Consider the following 19,447-nt stretch of genomic DNA (forward strand, 5'->3'; position numbering starts at 1 on the left):
AATACTGTAACCCCAAATCTAGTGGCTTTTCCTACCATTCACCCTACTTGACCTTCTTTACAGGGTATGACACGACATCTTCTCTTCTTTTTCCACTCTTTTCCTCCCTCTTTCTCCCTACCCCTACTCTACTTCACTAACAGCCCTCAAATCTTCTTTCCAAATTCTCATGTCCTGGTCGAGCTAACTCTGCCTTTCCTCTCACAAAGTTGCTTGCCCAGGGAGTGACCTTTGGAATTCAAGTACAGAAAATCCTCACAGTAAAATACAAGCATCTTCAAAGTGTTGCTAGAGTTTTGTGTATCCTGCTTAGAGCTTTCACTAGGAAAGAGTCTCAGGGGTGGCCTACCAGCTCTGAATCTGTATCTCTTTCAGAACAGGGTTCCTATTAGACCTTCTCATTGAAGTGTGTGCTTAGGAACCGAAGTGACAGAGGACCCTGAGTCATCAGTGGCTTTAAGTCAATCTCTCTTTCTTTTACTTCTTCGTATTGCACACAAGAAGGAGGCAGTTCCAGTAATACAGAGCATTTCTTTGCATTTCCACTCTTCTTACTGGAAAGAGTCGGTTCCTCCCACACCCCCACACTCACATGCACACAGACAAGTGCATGTGCATAGACACACACACACATACACGTCTGTTCCAGTCTCAGTGCCAGCTTAGAGGGGTTGCATTTTCTGGACACTCCATGGGTTCATCTTGCTTATGAGGACTCAAGGCAACTTCAGGCCCACATCCCCTAACACCTTTGAGTCAGCCCAAGGCAAGTTCATGCTGAAGGAGTTTGGGGTGTGGGAAACCCCATTCCTTATCTTAAAGAAGAATGCAAGGTCTTCAAGGCAGTTACTACCCTCCTGCACTAAGATACACATGGTCCTTACCTCAGAAATAGAATGATAGGTTAGTTTATCATCCAAATCAGGACCTCTTGACAGACGTGCTGAGTACGTATACTAAGCACCTCTTGTCCATCCAACAAAATTGATGCAGCAGGCATCAGAATGGTATGGGAGTTAAGCAGAGATGGAAATCTGGGGTTTCCCACAACTCCCACAATTTCAGTAATTTCCCAGAATGCTCACAGAACTCACAAAAGTGCTATATTTAAGGACTATCATTTGAATATAAAGAATGCAAATGAACAGCAGATGAAAAGGTACTCTGGGCAAGTCTGGAAGAGTCGTAAGCATAAGAGCTTCTGTCTCCATGGAGTCTGAGGGCACCACTCTCCTGGCACATCAATATGTTCACCAATCAGGAGGCTCTCTAAACCTCATTCTTCAGCGTTTTTATCAAAGTTTCATTATATAAGCATGATTAATTAAATGGAATTTACATTGTATAATATTAGATATTATAAGTAATCAGATTATTAAAATACACAGGAGGATATGGGTACATAGGCTATATGTAGATACTAAATCATTTCATATAAGGGACTTGAGCATCCTCAGATTTTGGTCCTGCTGAAGAGTGGGAAGGCAGGGGACTGAAACCCATTCCCATGGGCCCTGAGGGAGGACTCTATTATTGGATAAATAATGTCAGTGAGGCAATGTGAATATCCAGGACCAGAAAGACAATGCAAAACAAAAGAACAACAACAACAAAAAAAAACCAGCAACAATGAGAGAAAAACAGATTAAAAAAGCAAGCTAAAGCATGATGTTCAAGAATGTTTAGATTGGGTTTACAAATTTGAAGAAAGTAAGGGTGATATATCACATATGACCAAGAATATTGACTGTCCACCAAAACTTGTTGCCCAATTATTCTTGGGCACATGGTTGGACTACCTTTCTCAGTCTTCCCTGAAGTTAGGTGTGGTCACAGGATTGAGTTCTAGCCAATGGCATCTGAGTGGAGTCTGTGTGCCACTCCCAGACCTGGTCCAGGGGAATCTCCATCTAATTAATATTGATGTGTGAACAGTACTTGCTACAGTCAGTAGGATGTTAGAAGAAAGACAGCAGTTCAGGCAAGAACTAAGCTCAAGTTCCCAGGTGGTGCTAGTGGTAAAGAACCCTCCTAACCAATGCAGCAGATGTAAGAGACCTGGATTCCATCCCTGGGTCAGGAAGATCCCCTGAGGGAGGACATGGCAACCCCTTCGAGTATTCCTGTCTGGAGAACCCCATGGACTGAAGAGCCTGGTGGGCTACAGTCCAAAGGGTCCCAAACATCTGGACACGACTGAAGCAATTTAGTGCACAGACTAAAAAGGGAGTCAGAGATTAAGAGCCTCCAATAATTATAAAAGGTGTGTTTCTGGATGCCTATGAAAATAGGATATACAACTGAAAAAATAGTGATTGAACAACAAAGTCCAACACTATCGTCTCAAAACCTCAAAGGAGTTTTGAAAAGATATGAGAGATGGGGGTGAGGAGGCAAAGAAATAACTTAAACATTATATTTAAGAAGGAACTTTAGATATATTTTGGCCATAAAAATGAATTAAGCATACCAGAATTTTGTCAAGTTTTTGAGAGAAATGAGCAGTCCAGTCTGAAAAATCTTTAAAAAATTTTAGAAATCTTAATAAAATTGTCTTTATGAACTTAAAAATCTTTAGTTTTTTTAACTTGTATAAGCAAGACTTAGGTTATAAAAGTAGCAAAAGGGGACTTCCCTGGTGGTCTAGTGGTTAAGAATCTGCCTTCCAATGCGGTTAGAATGAGTTCAATCCCTGGTCAGGGAACTAAGACCCCTCATGCTCCATTTATGTTGATCAATAGCTCAGTCACGTCTGACTCTTTGCGACCATGTGGACTGCAGTATGTCAGGTTTCCCTGTCCTTAACTGTCTCCTGGAGTTTGCTCAAACTCATGTCCATAGATTTGGTGATGCCATCCAATCATCTCATCCTCTGTCACCCCATCTCCTTCTGCCCTCAGTCTTTACCAGCATCAGGGTCTTTTCTAATGAGTTGACTCTTCAAATCAGCTTCAGGATCAGTCCTTCAAATGAATATTCAGGGTTGATTTACTTTAGGATTTACTGGTTTGATCTCCTTGTAGTTGAGGGGATTCTCAAGACTCTTTTCCAGCACCACAGTCAGTTCAGTTCGGTCATACAGTTGTGTCTGACTCTTTGTAACCCAATGGACTGCAGCACGCCAGGCTTCCCTGTCCATTACAAACTCCTGGAGCTTACTCAAACTCATGTCCATTGAGTCGGTGATGCCATCCAACCAATCTCAGCCTCTGTTGTCCCATTCCTCTCCCGCCTTCAATCTTTCCCAGCATCAGGGTCTTTTTAAATAGGTCAGTATACAGGGTTATCATTACCATCTTTCTAAATTCCATATATATATATAACGATAACCCTGTATACGAGACAGCAAAAGAGACACTGATGTATAGAACAGTCTTATGGACTCTGTGGGAGAGGGAGAGGGTGGGAAGATTTGGGAGAATGGCATTGAAACATGTGAAATGTCATGTATGAAACGAGATGCCAGTCCAGGTTCAATGCACGATGCTGGATGCTTGGGGCTGGTGCACTGGGACGACCCAGAGGGATGGTATGGGGAGGGAGGAGGGAGGAGGGTTCAGGATGGGGAACACATGTATACCTGTGGTGGATTCATTTTGATATTTGGCAAAACTAATACAATTATGTAAGGTTTAAAAATAAAATAAAATTAAAATAAATAAATAAAGAGCAAGGACAAAAAAAAAAAAAAAAAAGAAAATACTTTTTCCCATTCTAAAAAAAAATAAATAAATAAATAGGTCAGTAATTTGCCTTAGGTGGCCAAAGTACTGGAGTTTCAGCTTCAACATCAGTCCTTCAAATGAATATTCAGGACTGATTTCCTTTACCATTGACTGGTTGGATCTCCTTTCAGTCCAAGGGACTCTCAAGAGTCTTCTCCGACACCACAGTTCAACAGCTTCAATAACTTGGCACTCAGCTTTCTTTATAGTCCAAATCTCACATCCATACATGACTACTGGAAAAAAATGTAGCTTTGACTAGACAGACATTGGAAGGCAAAGTAATGTCTCAGCTTTTTAATATGTTGTCTAGGTTGGTCATATTTTTTCTTTCAAAGACCATACATCTTTTAATTTCATGGCTGGAGTCACCATCTGCAATGATTTTAGAGACCAAGAAAATTAAGTTTCTCACTGTTTCCATTGTTTCCCCATCTATTTGCCATGAAGTGATGGGACTGGATCCCATGATCTTAGTTTTCTGAATGTTGAGTTGTAAGCCAACTTTTTCACTCTCCTCTTTCATTTTCATCAAGAGGCTCTTCAGTTCTTCTTCCCTTTCTGCCATAAGCGTGGTGTCACCTGCATATCTGAGGCTATAGATATTTCTCCCGGCAATCTTGATTCAAGCTTGAGATTCATATAGCCCGGCATTTCCCATGATGTTTACTGCATGTAAGTAAAATAAGCAAGGTGACAATATACAGCCTTGACATACTCCTTTCATGATTTGGAACCAGTTTGTTGTTCCATGTCCAGTTTTAACTGTCATTTCTTGATCTACATGCATATTTCTCAGGAGCAGGTCACATGGTCTGCTATTCCCATCTCTTGAAAAATTTTCCAGTTTGCTGTAACCCACACAGTCAAAGGCTTTGGCATAGTCAATAAAATAGCAGTTGATATTTTTCTGGAACTCTCTCGCTTTTTTGAGGATCCAATGGATGTTGACAATTTGACCTCTGGTTTCTCTGCCTTTTCTAAATCCAGCTTGAACGTCTGAAAGTTTGCAGTTCATGTACTGTTGAAGCCTGGCTTGAAGAATTTTGAGCATTACTTTGTTAGCATGTAAGATGAGTGCAATTGTGTAGTAGTTTGAACATTCTTTGCATGATCGGAATGAAAACTGACCTTTCCAGTCCTGTGGCCACAGCTGAGTTTTGCACACTTGCTGGCATAATGAGTGCAGCACTTTCACAGCATCATCTTTTAGGATTTGAAATAGCTCAACTGGAATTCCATCACCTCTAGCTTTGTTCGTAGTGATGCTTCCTAAGGCCCACTTGACTTTGCATTCCAGGATGTCTGGCTCTAGGTGAGTGATCACACTTTCATGGTTATCTGGATCATGAAGATCTTTTTGTATAGTTCTTCTTTGTATTCTTGCCACCTCTTCTTAATATCTCCAGCTTCTGTTAGGTTCATACCATTTCTGTCGTTTATTGTGCCCATCTTTGCATGAAGTATTCCCTTAGTATCTCTCATTTTCTTGACGAGATCTCTAGTGTTTCCCATTCTATCCTTTTCCTCTATTTCTTTGCATTGATCACTGAGGAAGGCTTCCTTATCTCTCCCTGCTATTCTTTGGAACTCTGTATTGAAATGGGTATATCTTTCCTTTTCTCCTTTGCCTTTAGCTTCTCTTCTTTTTTCAGCTAATTGTAAGGCCTCCTCAGACAAGCAATTTGCCTATTTGCATTTGTTTTTCTTGGGGATGGTCTTTATCACTGCCTTCTGAACAATGCCATGAACCTCCATCCATAATTCTTCAGGCACTCTGTCTATCAGATCTAATCCCTTGAATCTATCTGCCATGTCCACTGTACAATTTGATTTAGGTCATACCTGAATGATCTAATGGTTTTCTCTTTTCTTGTTGGAAGAGGGTCTTTGCTATGACCAGTACGTTCTTCATTCTCTTGGCAAAACTCTGATAGCCTTTGACCTGCTTCATTTTGTACACCAAGGCCAAATTTGCCTGTTACTACAGGTATCTCTTGAATTCCTACTTTTGCATTCCAGTCCCCTATAATGAAAAGGACATCTTTATTGGGTATTAGTTCTAGAAGGTCTTGTAGGTCTTCATAGACCTGTTCAGCTTCAGCTTCTTCAGCCTTACTCATCAGGACATAGACTTGGATTACTGTGATATTGAATGGTTTGCCTTGAAAATGAACAGAGATCATGCTGTCGTTTTTGAGATTGCATCCCAGTACTGCATTTTGGACTCTTTTCTTGACTATCATGGCTACTCCATTTCTTCTAAGGAATTCTTGCCCACAGTAGTAGATATAATGGTCATCTGAGTTAAATTCACCCATTCCAGTCCATTTTACTTCACTGATTCTTAAAATGTCCATGTTCACTCTTGCCATTTTCTGTTTGACCACTTCCAATTTGCCTTGATTCATGGGCCTAACATTCCAGGTTCCTATGCAATATTGCTCTTTATAGCATCAGACTTTACTTCCATCACCAATCACATCCACAACTGGGTGTTGTTTTTGCTTTGGCTTTGTCTCTTCATTCTTTCTGGAGTTATTTCTTCACTGATCTCCAGTAGCATATTGGGCACCTACAGACCTGGGGAGTTCCTCTTTCAGTGTATTCTTTTTGCCTTTTCATACTGTTCATGGGGTTTTCAAGACAAGAATACTGAAGTGGTTTGCCATTCCCTTCTCCACTGGACCATGTTTTGTCAGGACTCTCCATCATGACCTGTCTGTCTTGGATGGCCCTACATGGCATGGCTCATATTTTCATTGAGTTAGACAAGGTTATGGTCCATGTGATCAGTTTGATTAGTTTTCTGTGAGTGTAGTTTTCATTTTTTCTGCCCTATGACAAATAAGGATAAGAGGCATATGGAAGCTTCCTGATGGGAGAGACTGACTGAGGGGGAAACTGAGTCTTGTTCTGATGGGTGGGGCCATGCTCAGTAAATCTTTATTCCAATTTTTATGTTGACTTTGGGGCTGTATTCCCTCCCTGTTGTTTGACTTGAGGCCAAACTATGGTGGAGGTAATGAAGATAAAGGTCCCATGAAGGCACTGCGGCACATACTGCCTCTGACCCTGCAGCAGGCCACGGCTTCTGCCAGAGACTCCTGGACACTCACAGGCAAGTCTGGGTCAGTCTGTTCTGGGGTCACTGCTCTCTTCTCCTGGGTCCTGGTGTGCACAAGGTTTTGTTTGTGCCCTCCAAGATTCTGTTTCCCCCGTCCTGTATAAGTTCTGGTGGCTCTATGGTGGGGTTAATGGCAACCTCCTCCAAACAGTTCAGTGATAAAAAGCACCAGTTAGAAATGAACAGTTACCATTATCAGTGATGGCACATGTGTTAGATTGCCAGCACTGCCATAAGGAAGTGTCATAAACAGAGTGCTAAAACAACTGAAATTTATTTCCTCTCAGTTATGAAAGCTCAGAGTTTGAAATGAAGGTGTTTCCAGCTTTGTTTCCAGCTGAGGACTCAGTGATGGATTTGTTCCAGGCCTCTCCTCTTGGCTTGTGGATGTCTGTCTTCCATGTACAAGTATCTGTCCCTAGGTCTGAATTTACACTTTTTATAAGGATGCCAGTCATTCTGGATTAGGCCCTAAAGGCCTTCTTTATCTTGCTTACCTCGGTAAAACCCTCTCTTCAGAGAATTTCACCTTCTGAAGTAGTGGAGGCTAAGACTCGAGGACATTTTTGGTGGGGCAGAGAAACACAATTCAACCCATAGTGGTGGTGGTGGTGGTTTAGTAGTTAAGTCATGTCTGACTCTTGCGACCCTCATGGACTCTAGCCTGCCAGGCTCCTCTGTCCAGGATTCTCCAGGCAAGAATATTGGAGTGGGTTGCCATTTCCTTCTCCAGGGGATCTTCCCAATCCAGGAATCAAACCTGGGTCTCCCGCACTGAGGTTGGATTCTTTACAGACTGAGCTATGAGGGAAGCAGCCTAAAATGTTTCTATGCAACTGTCAGGGAACGTTTAACTTTAGGGTTCCTGTATGTTGTTTTCTGTTTCTCATGAACCCTCTGTTCCTTATCAGTTCCTGGTAGACAGGAACGAGTGGAGCGGTACACTGTTCCCAGGACTGAGGTCATGGGACAGAACACATGCATGGATTTCCTTCAGTAACCTTTTACCCTAAGGTAAAATTGTTTAGTCACGACCCTCTTACTCAAGATATGGATTGTCTTCTGGCCTTCTGACAATTGTTATTTCTTGTTATTCCTTTGGTAACAGTTGTTATGCATCTGGTTTTTTGTTCTTTGCCTAACTTTATTTTTTACCTAAAGCTTCCTTGTATAACAATATATAAGCTCACACAAACATGAATAAAGCACCCTTGTTCCACTAGAGACTTGTGTCCCCCGTGTCTTTTCCATCTCTGGCTAGTTCTTTGGAGTGTGGAGGCCTGCCGAGCTCACTTTCCTGCCCAGGATTTCAAGACCTCCTTGAGAGGACGCCCTGTGCCTTCATGAGCGGTACAAGCCCTATTCTAGAGCTTTATTGGTTTTCCACATAACCCAGGGAATATTAGTCTCTCTCTCTTTTGCTTTCTTTTTGTCAACTCCAATCCACCAGGCCCCAGTCTGTAAAAAAGACCGCAACATGCATAAATCCTATTTCAATAGATATAACTGAGAGTAACTGAATTAAAATTCACTTACTGAATTTTTACAAAATATCCATGGCTTTATAACATTGAAACCATTGGTTTCAATTCCACTTCCCTTAACTCCTCTATTCTTAATAATTTGGTAATATGTTATTTTTTATTCTTCTTGGAAAATATCTAGAAGATGCAAGTGAAAGAAAGTGAAGGGAAAGTGTTAGTAGCTCAGTACTGTCTGACTCTTTGCAACCCCATGGACCACCATGGGCCATAGCTAACTAGGCTCCTCTGTGCATGGGATATCCCAAGCAAGAATACTGGAGTGGATTGCCATTTCCTACTCCAGGGTATCTTCCCAAACCAGAGATAGAATCCAGGTGTCCTGCATAGCAGGCAGATTCTTTATCATCTGAGACACCAGGGAAGCCCCCAAAGAAGATGCAAGTGTAAATATAAATCTCAAGAAATAAATTAATTCCCTCATGCCAAAAAATAAAACTGTCTCCTTCACTTTCTTTTTCCTAGAGAGTTTCCTTTTAGAAAATTTGCAATTGTAAATCCTTTCTTTGTCTCTTAGAAACAGATGCAAAACTTTTGAAAACGTGAATAACCTCCAGACAGCTTCGTTTCCCAGGAATGTCTTGAGAGCCTTGGAACTATCTTTTTGAAATGGGAACATAAAGTACTCTGTCTGTCTCTTTGGGAGTTGGGCTCTTTGGGAGCCTAGATGCCAGGCTCGAAGTTGTAACTTCTTGTTTGCTGCAAAGATAGAAGACAATTTATTTTTCCTTTAGATCAGGACAATTAACATGTATGTAAATGACCGTATCTGCCCAGCTACATAAACAGATGAAATGTCTTTCTGTCCTTGTAATCTCTTTAGGGGATTTCTGAGATGCATATCATACATAATCTGATTTAAAGCTTATTCAAACAAAACTTTTCTACATTAATGAAGAGGATTTTAGGTTGGAGGAAGTTTTTGTTTTTAATTAATTCCCCAACACAGGTCAAATTTCATCTTGTTCTTCTTTTCCCCTAACACAAGTGACACACAATAGTGTAGACACACAGATTCACCAGTACAGAAAATAACTTCCACAATTATAACTTTACTGTATGAACTGAACTGGTATAAAATTAAATACACATAGGAAAGATCCTGATGCTGGGAAAGATTGAGGGTAGAGGGAGAAAGTGACAGAGGATGAGATGGTTGGATGGCATCACTGATTCAATGGACATTAGCTTGAGCACACTCTGAAAGATAGTGGAGGACAGGGAAGTGTGGTGTGCTGCAGTCCATGGGGTTGCAAAGAGTTGGACATGACTTAGCAATGGAACACAAAATCAATAGAATATTTATTAGTAATGATGTAAACAATATTAATTTATAATTATGCTTTTGAGACTATTTATTTGAGCACTGATTATATGCCCAAACCAGGCTAAATATTGTGACTAGATTGTGTGATGTAACCTTTGCAATGACCCTATCATTTGGCTATCATCACTATTTTCCAGAGACAACTGCCAAAGGCTATGGTGGTGTAAATGTTTTATCTAGGTTCCATTCCTAAATGGAATGGACAGTAGAGCCATGGATGATGTGACTGCAGAACCTGTCTGGCTTCATCATGGGGTGCTCCTCCCTTACACGTCATGAAGGAGACCATGCCACACCAGGCCAGCATCGATTCCACTGGCTGCTTAATCCTGGATTTGTCTGTGGATGCTGAGCCATTCAGCTGTGGTTCTTGGTGTTAAGGCAGCGTATGACACAGGGAACATTTTCTGAACACTAATGGCTTTACGTTTCTCTTATGCACTGACCAGATGAAACTGAGCAGAACCCTACCTTTTTTATCAGTTTCCTAGACCTTCCCGAATTTCTAAAGGGCAGATTCAGTTACTAATTAGGGGAGTCAGGTAATGCAGAAAGAAACAACAGTGATCCGTTTAGAGTTACTATAAAATATTGGCTGTCTTTCCCTTGTTAAACAATATATCCTTATAGCTTATTTATACCTAACAGTTTCTACCTCTTAATCCCCTGTAGATTGCCCCTCTCTTCTTCCTTGACCCACCTGTTTGTTCTGCATATCTGTTAGTGTTCTTTTTTGTATATTCACTAGTTTGTATAAACTTTAAAAAAATATGAATCACCATACTGTACATCAACTATACTTCAATAAACAAGGAAAGAAAAGGATAGTACAGCTATGGGTCCAGGTCTGGGCTCCTCCTTGGGGGATGTGCATACAATCTGATCCACATCTCTGAATTCTATAGGAACTAAGGCCCCCACACTGGTGGAGGATGGTAACCTCATGCTGAGCAACAGCTCCTGGACTCCAGACTGATTGGAACCAGAAGGCTGATCATTGAAATTCCTAGAACACAGCCTCCAACCAATCAGAGGAGAGTTACACACCCTGAAGTTCCCCTCCCAATTTTGCCTATAAAAAGTCTTCCCAGAAAACCATCAGAGTTCAGGTCTTCAGGGCAGGAGCCTCCCGGTTCTCCCGCATGGCCCTGCAGTAAAACTTTCTCCACACCAAACTCAGACCTTTCTGTTTCTTTGGCCTCACTGTGCCTCCGGCTCGCTGATTGGGTTTGACAACATTGATCGTTATATGATCTTGAAAAAAAGTGATTTAGTCTTTCTTAAACTCAGTTTCCTCATCTGGAAGCAGTCTCTAATAGCAGTATTACTGTGCTTATAAAGAAGCAGCGCTAAGACTCTACTAACATAATGTATGTGACCAGCAGTGAAGATGGAAATCACCAGACAAGAGCACAGAAGAGCCCTCACTCAACGATATGCCACCCAGGTATCAAGACAGTGCCTGGCATAACAGGGAATCAAAATAAAGTGAAAGAAAAAACTAACCAAAAAACAAACAAACAAACAAAAACATAAGCCATCCTTCTCTCTACCTTATATTGTTACAAATAATGAAGATGGCATATATTTGACACATTTTCACATGTATAAGACTGGATCTTTTTTTTTTTTTTTTCCTCTCATATATCTAATTCTCCCAGTATACTAACATCAAGTACACCTTGAATGCAAAGTCTGTTTATCCTCACAGGCAGCCTGGACACTGAGAATGAAAACCACTCCTTTCTGTCCCCATAACATGACTGCACAGTAACGCTACCGTCTTCCTTAGCATTATTCTCATATCCTCGCAATCCTAATAAGTCTCTACCTGGAAAGAGCCTCATTCGATAAAATTTCAGTTCTTTATAGATTTTGATCTTCCTTCCCCCACTACAAGGCTCTCTTGAGTCTTAATTAGCTCTATCTGATCTCAGGCACATTTTAGATTTGTGCTGAGAAAATCCATCTTTGGCTATTTTAAAACCACTCTTCTCAGGTGGGTTTTGAGTCTTTGACATGTCAGGGCCAATGTTTATTTGATCGCAGGTATATGTTTTTTAGGGCTTCCCAGGTGGCACTAGTGGTAAAGAACTGGCCTGCCAATGCAAGAGATGTAAGAGACGTGGGTTCCATTCCTGGGGCAGGAAGATCCCCTGGAGGAAGGCGTGGAACCCACTCCAGTATTCTTGCCTGGAGAATCCCACAAACAGAGGAGTCTGGTGGGCTACATACAGTCCATAGGGTCGCAAAGAATCAGACATGACTGAAACAACTTAGCACACACCACATACGTTTTTACCCATGGATGGCTTACTCGGGGCACAAATTCTGGACACCTTTTACATAACAGTGTAAAGAGAGGTGCTGACCACAAGTCAAGGAACAAGGAGTTATAAGTAAAGGCAGATAATCGATTATCCTGACGATTTCAAGGGCATTTATGACAGCAACTCTGCATCTTAGCAGTTGATGAGCAGCTGGATGGATGCTCATGGGACGGAAGAGCAAACACCTCTCAATTTTAATAAATATTTATAAACAAAACAAAACAAAAAAACTCTCCTGAGGTGACAGTTCCCTTACTTTGTTGTTCAGTCACCAAGTCATGTCCAATTCTTTGCAATCCCATGGACTGCAGCACACCAGGCTTCCCTGTTCCCTACTATCTCCCAGAGTTTGCCCAAGTTTATCTGGAAGATCCCCTGGAGAAGGAAATGGCAACCCACTCCAGTATTTTTGCCTAGAAAATTCCATGGACAGAGGAGCCTGGTGGGCTACAGTCCATGGGGTAGCAAAGGGTCAGACACGACTGTGCAACTGAGCACGTGTTCATTGGATCAGTGATGTTATCCAACCTCTCATCCTCTGATGCCATCTCATTCTCTGTTGCCCTCTTCTTCTGCCTTCAATCTTTCCCAGCATCAAGGTCTTTTCCAATGAGTCGACTGTTCGCATCAAATGGGCAAAATATTGGAGCTTCAGCTTCAGTATCAGTCCTTCCAATGAGTATTCAGGGTTCCCTTACTTACCTAAGCAATAAACTTGACTTTGTCTCAGACTGTATGTCAGATTATCTCATTTGGGGACTGACTTTCAACAAAGCCCATGGGTTTTCTGAGATTTAAAGGATTTTTGAAAACTGCAAATATACATGTCTTGACATAGCACTAATGATATTATCAATAATAGACATCATTTGTGAGTGTGTGTGTGTATATATATATATATATATATATATATATATATATATTCCAGGTGCATTTAGTTCTTTCATAAATCATGCTTTCAATTTGTGATCCATGATGCCAGAATGAGATATTTCCATCATGTTCACTTCTGATATTACTGGTTCAAACCCATCACTATACACTTTAAAAAAACTTACAAATTAAGATTTTAGCCCCACATAGGAATTCAAAATAGCATTTTTATTTTTAATATTTCATGGCATTTCTTTCTACATGTAAAAATTTCCCAAGTTAGTCTTTCAATCCAAACAATTAAATGCAACTTACTTGATCATGTGGTGACTTACCTTTTCCAGCTTTGAAAGAGCAAGAGAGTAACAGTCTTTGGCTCTGAATTGCATGAATCTCATGTTGGCTGGGTGGGTGAGCTCTGTGATAATACTGAGACTGGAAAACAACCTACATTTCAAAGAAATATTTGCATTACACTAACAATCCAAAATGGTGTTTTTATAACAACAGGTTTAGGAGTGAGTGATTCCTAGCCTCAGGCATTAAACTACATGCAGTTGTGAGAGCAAGTCATCCCACACAAACTGTTTTGTGGAAAAGAAATGCATTGCTATTTTCCAAGAATATTTTAACCAACATTTTAGCACTGTAAGAAAACTAAATTCAGTAATTTAATTTTTATAATGCATTTTCTCACTCCTCATAAAGCTGATTGAAGAAGTTACTGCGTGAAAAATAATGAAATACGAATTTATAAGATGAATATGTGGATTGACAAAAATTTCTCACAATGAACTTATTGTCCATAATGTGAGTTCTAAGATTTCTTGCGGCTCTCTGTTCTCACAGTATGTGCTTTTAATTGTCAAATCTTAATACAATGAAGCAAATATTGTCATTGAGATAACAACTCATTGTAATGAACTGAGGACATGGCTCAATTGATAGTGTTGTTCTAGAAGAATCCTGAGAATTTCCACTCGTCCTAGGGTTTACATAAGCTTTCTTCCTATTTACATCCTCCTGCACAATGCATGTGCACACGCGCATATACACACACACACACACACACACTTGATGTTTCCCCCAGAAAAATGGGGCAAGATAAAACCACAACAAACACCTTACTGTCGCTGTGGTTGGTGATCTGATCTTTAGTTGATGTCTCAGCATCACTGGTAGCTCTCCTGGTTCACATATTTTGAGATTCCCTGTAGCAGCCACTTTAAGTGATAATCAGCTTTGTTCTCCATACAATATGTATTTAAACTTACTTAAGGCCACTTAACTATGGGGGCTTCCCTGGCGGCTCAAACAGTAAAGCGTCTCCCTACAATGTGGGAGACCTGGGTTCAGTCCCTGGGTCAGGAAGATCCCCTGAAGAGGGAAATGGCAACCCACTCCAGTACTTTTGCCTGGAAAAGTCCATGAATGGAGGAGTGTGGCAGCCTACAGTCCATGGGGTCGCAAAGAGTCAGACACGACTGAGCAACTTCACTTTTTAAGGCCACTTAAAAAATCCCTGCTGGTAGCTGGACCTTTGCCTAGACCTCAGGCTCCAGAACTGACTGAAATATTCAGGACAGAAACATTCAGTTGGTAGCTCAGAAACACGTCGTCTCCAGCTAACCTTTTATTTTTTTAAAGATTTTTTTTTATGTGGTCTGTTTTTAAAGTTGTTATTGAATTTGTTGCAATATTTACGTTTTGGCTTTTTGACCATGAGGCATGTAGCATCCTACCTCCTCAACCAGGGATTGAACGTACATCCCCTGCAATGGAAGGGTGAAGGCTTAACCACCGGATCACCAGGGAAGTTGATCTTAGTCTCATTATCTGCTGGGTCCAGGAGGGAGGGCACTGTTACTCACATGCACGTGAGCATTTGATCTGAGGTCTTAGAGAGGAACTGACTGTCAGCAGGACCCAAGAGATCACTCCTCTCCTCAGCTCTAACTCTATAAAACAGATGGGTGCTTTGCCAGAAGGAAAGTCTCCCTCCTTTTGGGATTGAGAGGGCTCCCTGCAGGCTTGCTGGGATTTTCCCAAAGGGCCCTGAAGTCAGTTTCCACTGGGCTTAATCATCCTCTCATTTAAGATCTAAACAACTCTTAAAAATACTTAATTTCAGAGTTATCTGTGAAAACTATATGCCATCTTGGTTACATTACTGTAACAGTATTGACACTTACCTAATAAAAATATTTGAAAATTATGATATCATTAGGTGTTTGATGAGATCTGCACTTTGTGGGAAGCAATATAACCAGAATTGCATGGCCTCACCTCCATTTTGAGAGCAAATATTATTAAACTGGGTTGGAAAAAAGTTTGTTCAGATTTTCCCATAACTATATTAAGTACGGGGTTTCCCAGGTGGTACAGTGGTAAAGAATCCACTTGCCAATGCAGGGAATGCAAGAGACATGGGTTCGATCCCTAGGTCAAGGAGATCCCCTGGAGTAGGAGATGGGAACCCGCTCCAGTATTCTTGCCTGGAGAATCCCATGGACAGAGGAATCTGGTATGCCACAGTCCATGGGATCACAAAGAATTGGACACTACCAAGCATGCATGCACACACAGTTTATGGAGAAACACCATATAATTTGTATTCCACATGACTTTCTTTTAGAAAGAAAGTCATGGACTTTCTCTGGACTTTCCTGGTGGCTCAGATGGTAAAGCATCTGTGTACAATGTGAGAAGATTCCTGGAGAAGGAAATGGCAACCCACTCCAGTACTCTTGCCTTGAAAATCCCATGGACGGAGGAGCTTGGTGCAGGCTACTATCCATGGGGTCGCAAAGAGTCAGGCACAACTGAGCAACTTCACTTTCACTTTTCTTTTAGAAGCTCTATTCTTCTCCTTCAAAAGTCACCAATATGCATACATTTGATAAAAAGTTCATTTTTTCAGACACTTCTGAAAAATTAGAAGGGTGAGTTAGTTGAGTGAAAGTCGCTCAGTCATGTCTGACTTTTTGTGACCACATGAACTGCAGCCCACCAGGCTCCTCTGCCCATGGAATTCTTCAGGCAAGGATACTGGAGTGGGGTGCTATTCTCTTCTCCAGGGATCTTCCTGACCCAGGAATTGAGACTGGGTCTCCTGCACTGTAGACAGATTCTTTACCATCTGAGCCACCAGAGAAACCTGAGAAATTAGAAGAGTGGCCTAATGGCAAAAAAATATCAAAAAAAAAAATCAGTTGACTTTGGGGCTGGTACTACTTCACCTGGTAAGCCTAGGAAGTGCCACCAACTGACAAATCTCATACCATCTGGAAGTTTCAAAAGTCTTCATTTAAGAAACATTTTGAAACAACCATGTCACTAAAGATATTTACCGTGTTATGGTCTGTCACAGACAATATTCAATAATCTGACGCAGCAGAAACTAAAATGAATACATAAAGTAGCAAAATGGACAGTGAAGATAAAGCAGAGTCTCATTTAGAGAATAAATAGCATATTCATGATCTGAGCTTCTGAAAAGGAAAATTAACTGACCTAAGGTTTTCCTGTTTGTTCAGTTTTTAAAAATCTCTTTCGGAAGTTAAAAAAAAAAATAGTCCAAAACTCTATAACACATAAAATTTAAAGAGCATTATTATTAGAGCTTTCCATGCATTAACTCATGCAAATCTCCAGAACATCAGGTGGAGACCTCCTTGTTCTGTGTTTCTGTCTGCACCTCCTGTTCCCTGGGAGGAGTTGAGGACCCATGGCTCACCCCTGACTCTGCCTTCTCAGTATCTCTGGGTTTGCGCTGGTCTGAGCCAGGCCTGGGGGTGAGCTCAGCCCTACAGGGCGGGCCCAGTGAATGCCTAGCAGGGCCCCTGATCAGACTCCTCTCTACTGCCAGGCACCAACCCAGCACAGCTCTGCCTAACGTGGGGATCACCTTCTGCCAGATGGAGGTCTACTATGGTCACTGCTACTTTCAATAAATAGGTGGGTAGGAAAAGAGATTCAGATGAGCCAAATAAAAAGGAGTATTACTAAGAATATTTAACTACATGTCAGAGTTTCTAATTTAAACTTTTGTAATCTCTACTTCTGTATCTACCCCTCAATAGTAGTTGTTAGATCATAATTTCATTACGGTGGTTTCAAATTACTGAGAACCATATTTAGCATCTAATTTAGTAAATAAGTATCAAGTATCTGCTATTGGAAAACGCTGGTTTCCAAGAGATTAAAACAAAAGTATAATGTTAAATCCCTGCCTTTGGTTTAGACTTTAGAAAAAAACTGCAAAAAGTTCATAAATTATATGAATGTATATATTTTTCTAAGGATGCTGCAAGTGGCTGACTGAAATCTGTGATTCACAAATTAAATAGGAACATCTTGGAAGGTGCTAAGATGCATGGTCAGGGAAGGAATTTCTGAGGAAACAAAGCTGTCAACAAGTAAGAAATGTATCTCATATTTTAGAAATTTTTATTTTCTCTGAGAAATATGACTTTTTCTTTCACATATGTTATTTTTGAATTTTAGAAAAATTTTTGATTACTTGAATTTTTTTCTTTATAATCCTTTTCTAACAAAATACATCAAATATGTACATACAGTGTGCTTTGTACGACTCTTTACAATCCTATGGATTGTAGCCCACCAGGTTCCTCTGTCCATATATATGTGTAGACAGATATATTTGAGGCTTTAGTAAGAGACAGTGATAAAATATTTGAGTGATCCAGTCATTGTGTTTAAGTGACTTCTAGAATTGAAATTAGATAGAACAACAATATTTATGTAGTGTGCCATTTCTGTTCTATATAACTGAACCTACTCCATTTATGTTACTTTAAACTGAAAAATTGAGTGAATTATCTAGTCTGCCACCTAGTAAAATCTTAGAACTAATAACCACTTAAATAATGAAATATTTTACTGCAGTGTCCTTCAAATCCATAAAATATTACCTGTATTGAATTATAATACTTCATATTTACACATTTGATTGCTTAAGAGATTTAATTATATACCTTTAAAATACTGACACTGTACACATATTTCTGAACCTTAACATGACTTAAGTATATTTTGAATATATAACATTTTAGAAATAAAATGACATAAAATGAGAAGTGAAAGGAAAAGGAGAAAGGGAAAGATATACTCATCTGAATGCAGAGATTCACAGAATAACAAGGAGAGATAATAAAGCCATAAGAAAAAGAGGCAAAGAAATACAGGAAATCCATAAAATGGGAAACACTAGAGATCTTTTCAAGAAAATTGAAGGTACCAAGGGAATATTTCATGCAAAGATAGGCACAATAAAGGACAGAAATGACAAGGAACTAGCAGAAGCAGAAGACATTAAGAAGAGGTGGCAAGAATACAGAAAAGAACTGTACAATAAAGGTCTTAATGACCTAGATAACAATGATGGCGTGAGCACTCACCTAGAACCAGACATCCTGGAATGTGAAGTGAAGTAGGCTATAGGAAGCACTACCATGAACAAAGCTAGTGGAGGTAATGGAATTCCAGCTGAGCTATTTACATCCTAAAAGATGACTATCTTAAAGGGTTGCACTCAATATGCCAGCAAATTTGAAAAACTCAGCAGTGGCCACAGCAGTGGAAAAGGTCAGTTTTCATTCCAATCCCACCAAAGAAGGGCGATGCCAAAGAATGTTCAAATCACCATACAACTGCACTCATTTCACATGGTAGCAAGGTAATGCTCAAAATAATTAAAGCTTGGTTTCAGCAGAACGTGAACCGAGAAATTCCAGATGTACAAGCTGGATTTAGAAGAGAGAGAGGAACCAGATCAAATTGCAAACATTTGTTGCATCATAGAGAAAGCAAGGGAATTCCAGAAAAACATCTACTTTTGCTTTACTGACTACGCTAAAGCCTTTGACTGTGTGTAGAAGCATAGTGTTAGTCATCCAATCATGTCTGATTCTTTGCCACCCTGCGGACTGTAGCCCATTAGCCTCCTCTGTCATGGGATTCTCCAGGCAAGAATACTAGAGTGGGTTGTATTCCCTTCTTTAGTGAATTTTCCCAACCCAGGGATAGAACCAGGGTCTCCTGCATTCCAGGCAGATTCTTTACTATCTAAGCTATAAAGAAGTCCTACATGTAAGTGGCTCAGTCATGTCAACTCTTTGGAACAATTGGACTGTAGCCCACTAGGCTCCTCTTCCATGGAATTCTCCAGGCAAGAATACTGAGTGGTTAGCTGTTCCCTTCTCCAAGGGATCTTCCCAACCTATGGATCAAACCCAGGTCTCCCGAACTGCAGGTGGATTCTTTAACATCTGAGCCACTGTGTGGGTCACAACAAACAGTGGAAAATTCTGTAAGAGATGGAAATACCAGACCACCTGACCTGCCTCTGAGAAACCTGTAAGCAGGTCAAGAAACAACAGTTTGAACCAGACATGAAACAGCAGACTGCTTCAAATTGGGAAAGGGGTATATCAAGGTTGTATATTGCCACCTTACTTATTTAGCTTCTATCCAGAGAAAGAGGAGAGTGAAAAATTTGGCTT

At 40.5% G+C, this 19,447-nt stretch overlaps 1 protein-coding gene across 13 annotated transcripts in view; it reads right to left on the reverse strand.

The window, feature by feature from the left end:
• KCNT2 (potassium sodium-activated channel subfamily T member 2) overlaps positions 1-19,447 on the reverse strand; it is a 431,812-nt gene that overhangs the window by 53,445 nt on the left and 358,920 nt on the right. For all 13 annotated transcript variants that reach the window (XR_015143756.1, XR_015143755.1, XR_015143754.1 and 10 more), the window contains one exon: positions 13,259-13,370. Coding sequence is in view for 8 of the 13 variants with exons in the window: in XM_086345575.1 (XP_086201701.1) it covers positions 13,259-13,370 (112 nt within the window). In the remaining 5 variants the exon portion in view is untranslated. The remainder of the gene's footprint in view (positions 1-13,258; positions 13,371-19,447) is intronic.

The sequence above is a fragment of the Bos grunniens genome, chromosome 16 (assembly GCF_055505025.1).
Source record: "Bos grunniens cultivar Pamir isolate PY7600 chromosome 16, Bosgru_T2T1.0, whole genome shotgun sequence".
Taxonomy (NCBI): Eukaryota; Metazoa; Chordata; class Mammalia; order Artiodactyla; family Bovidae; genus Bos; species Bos grunniens.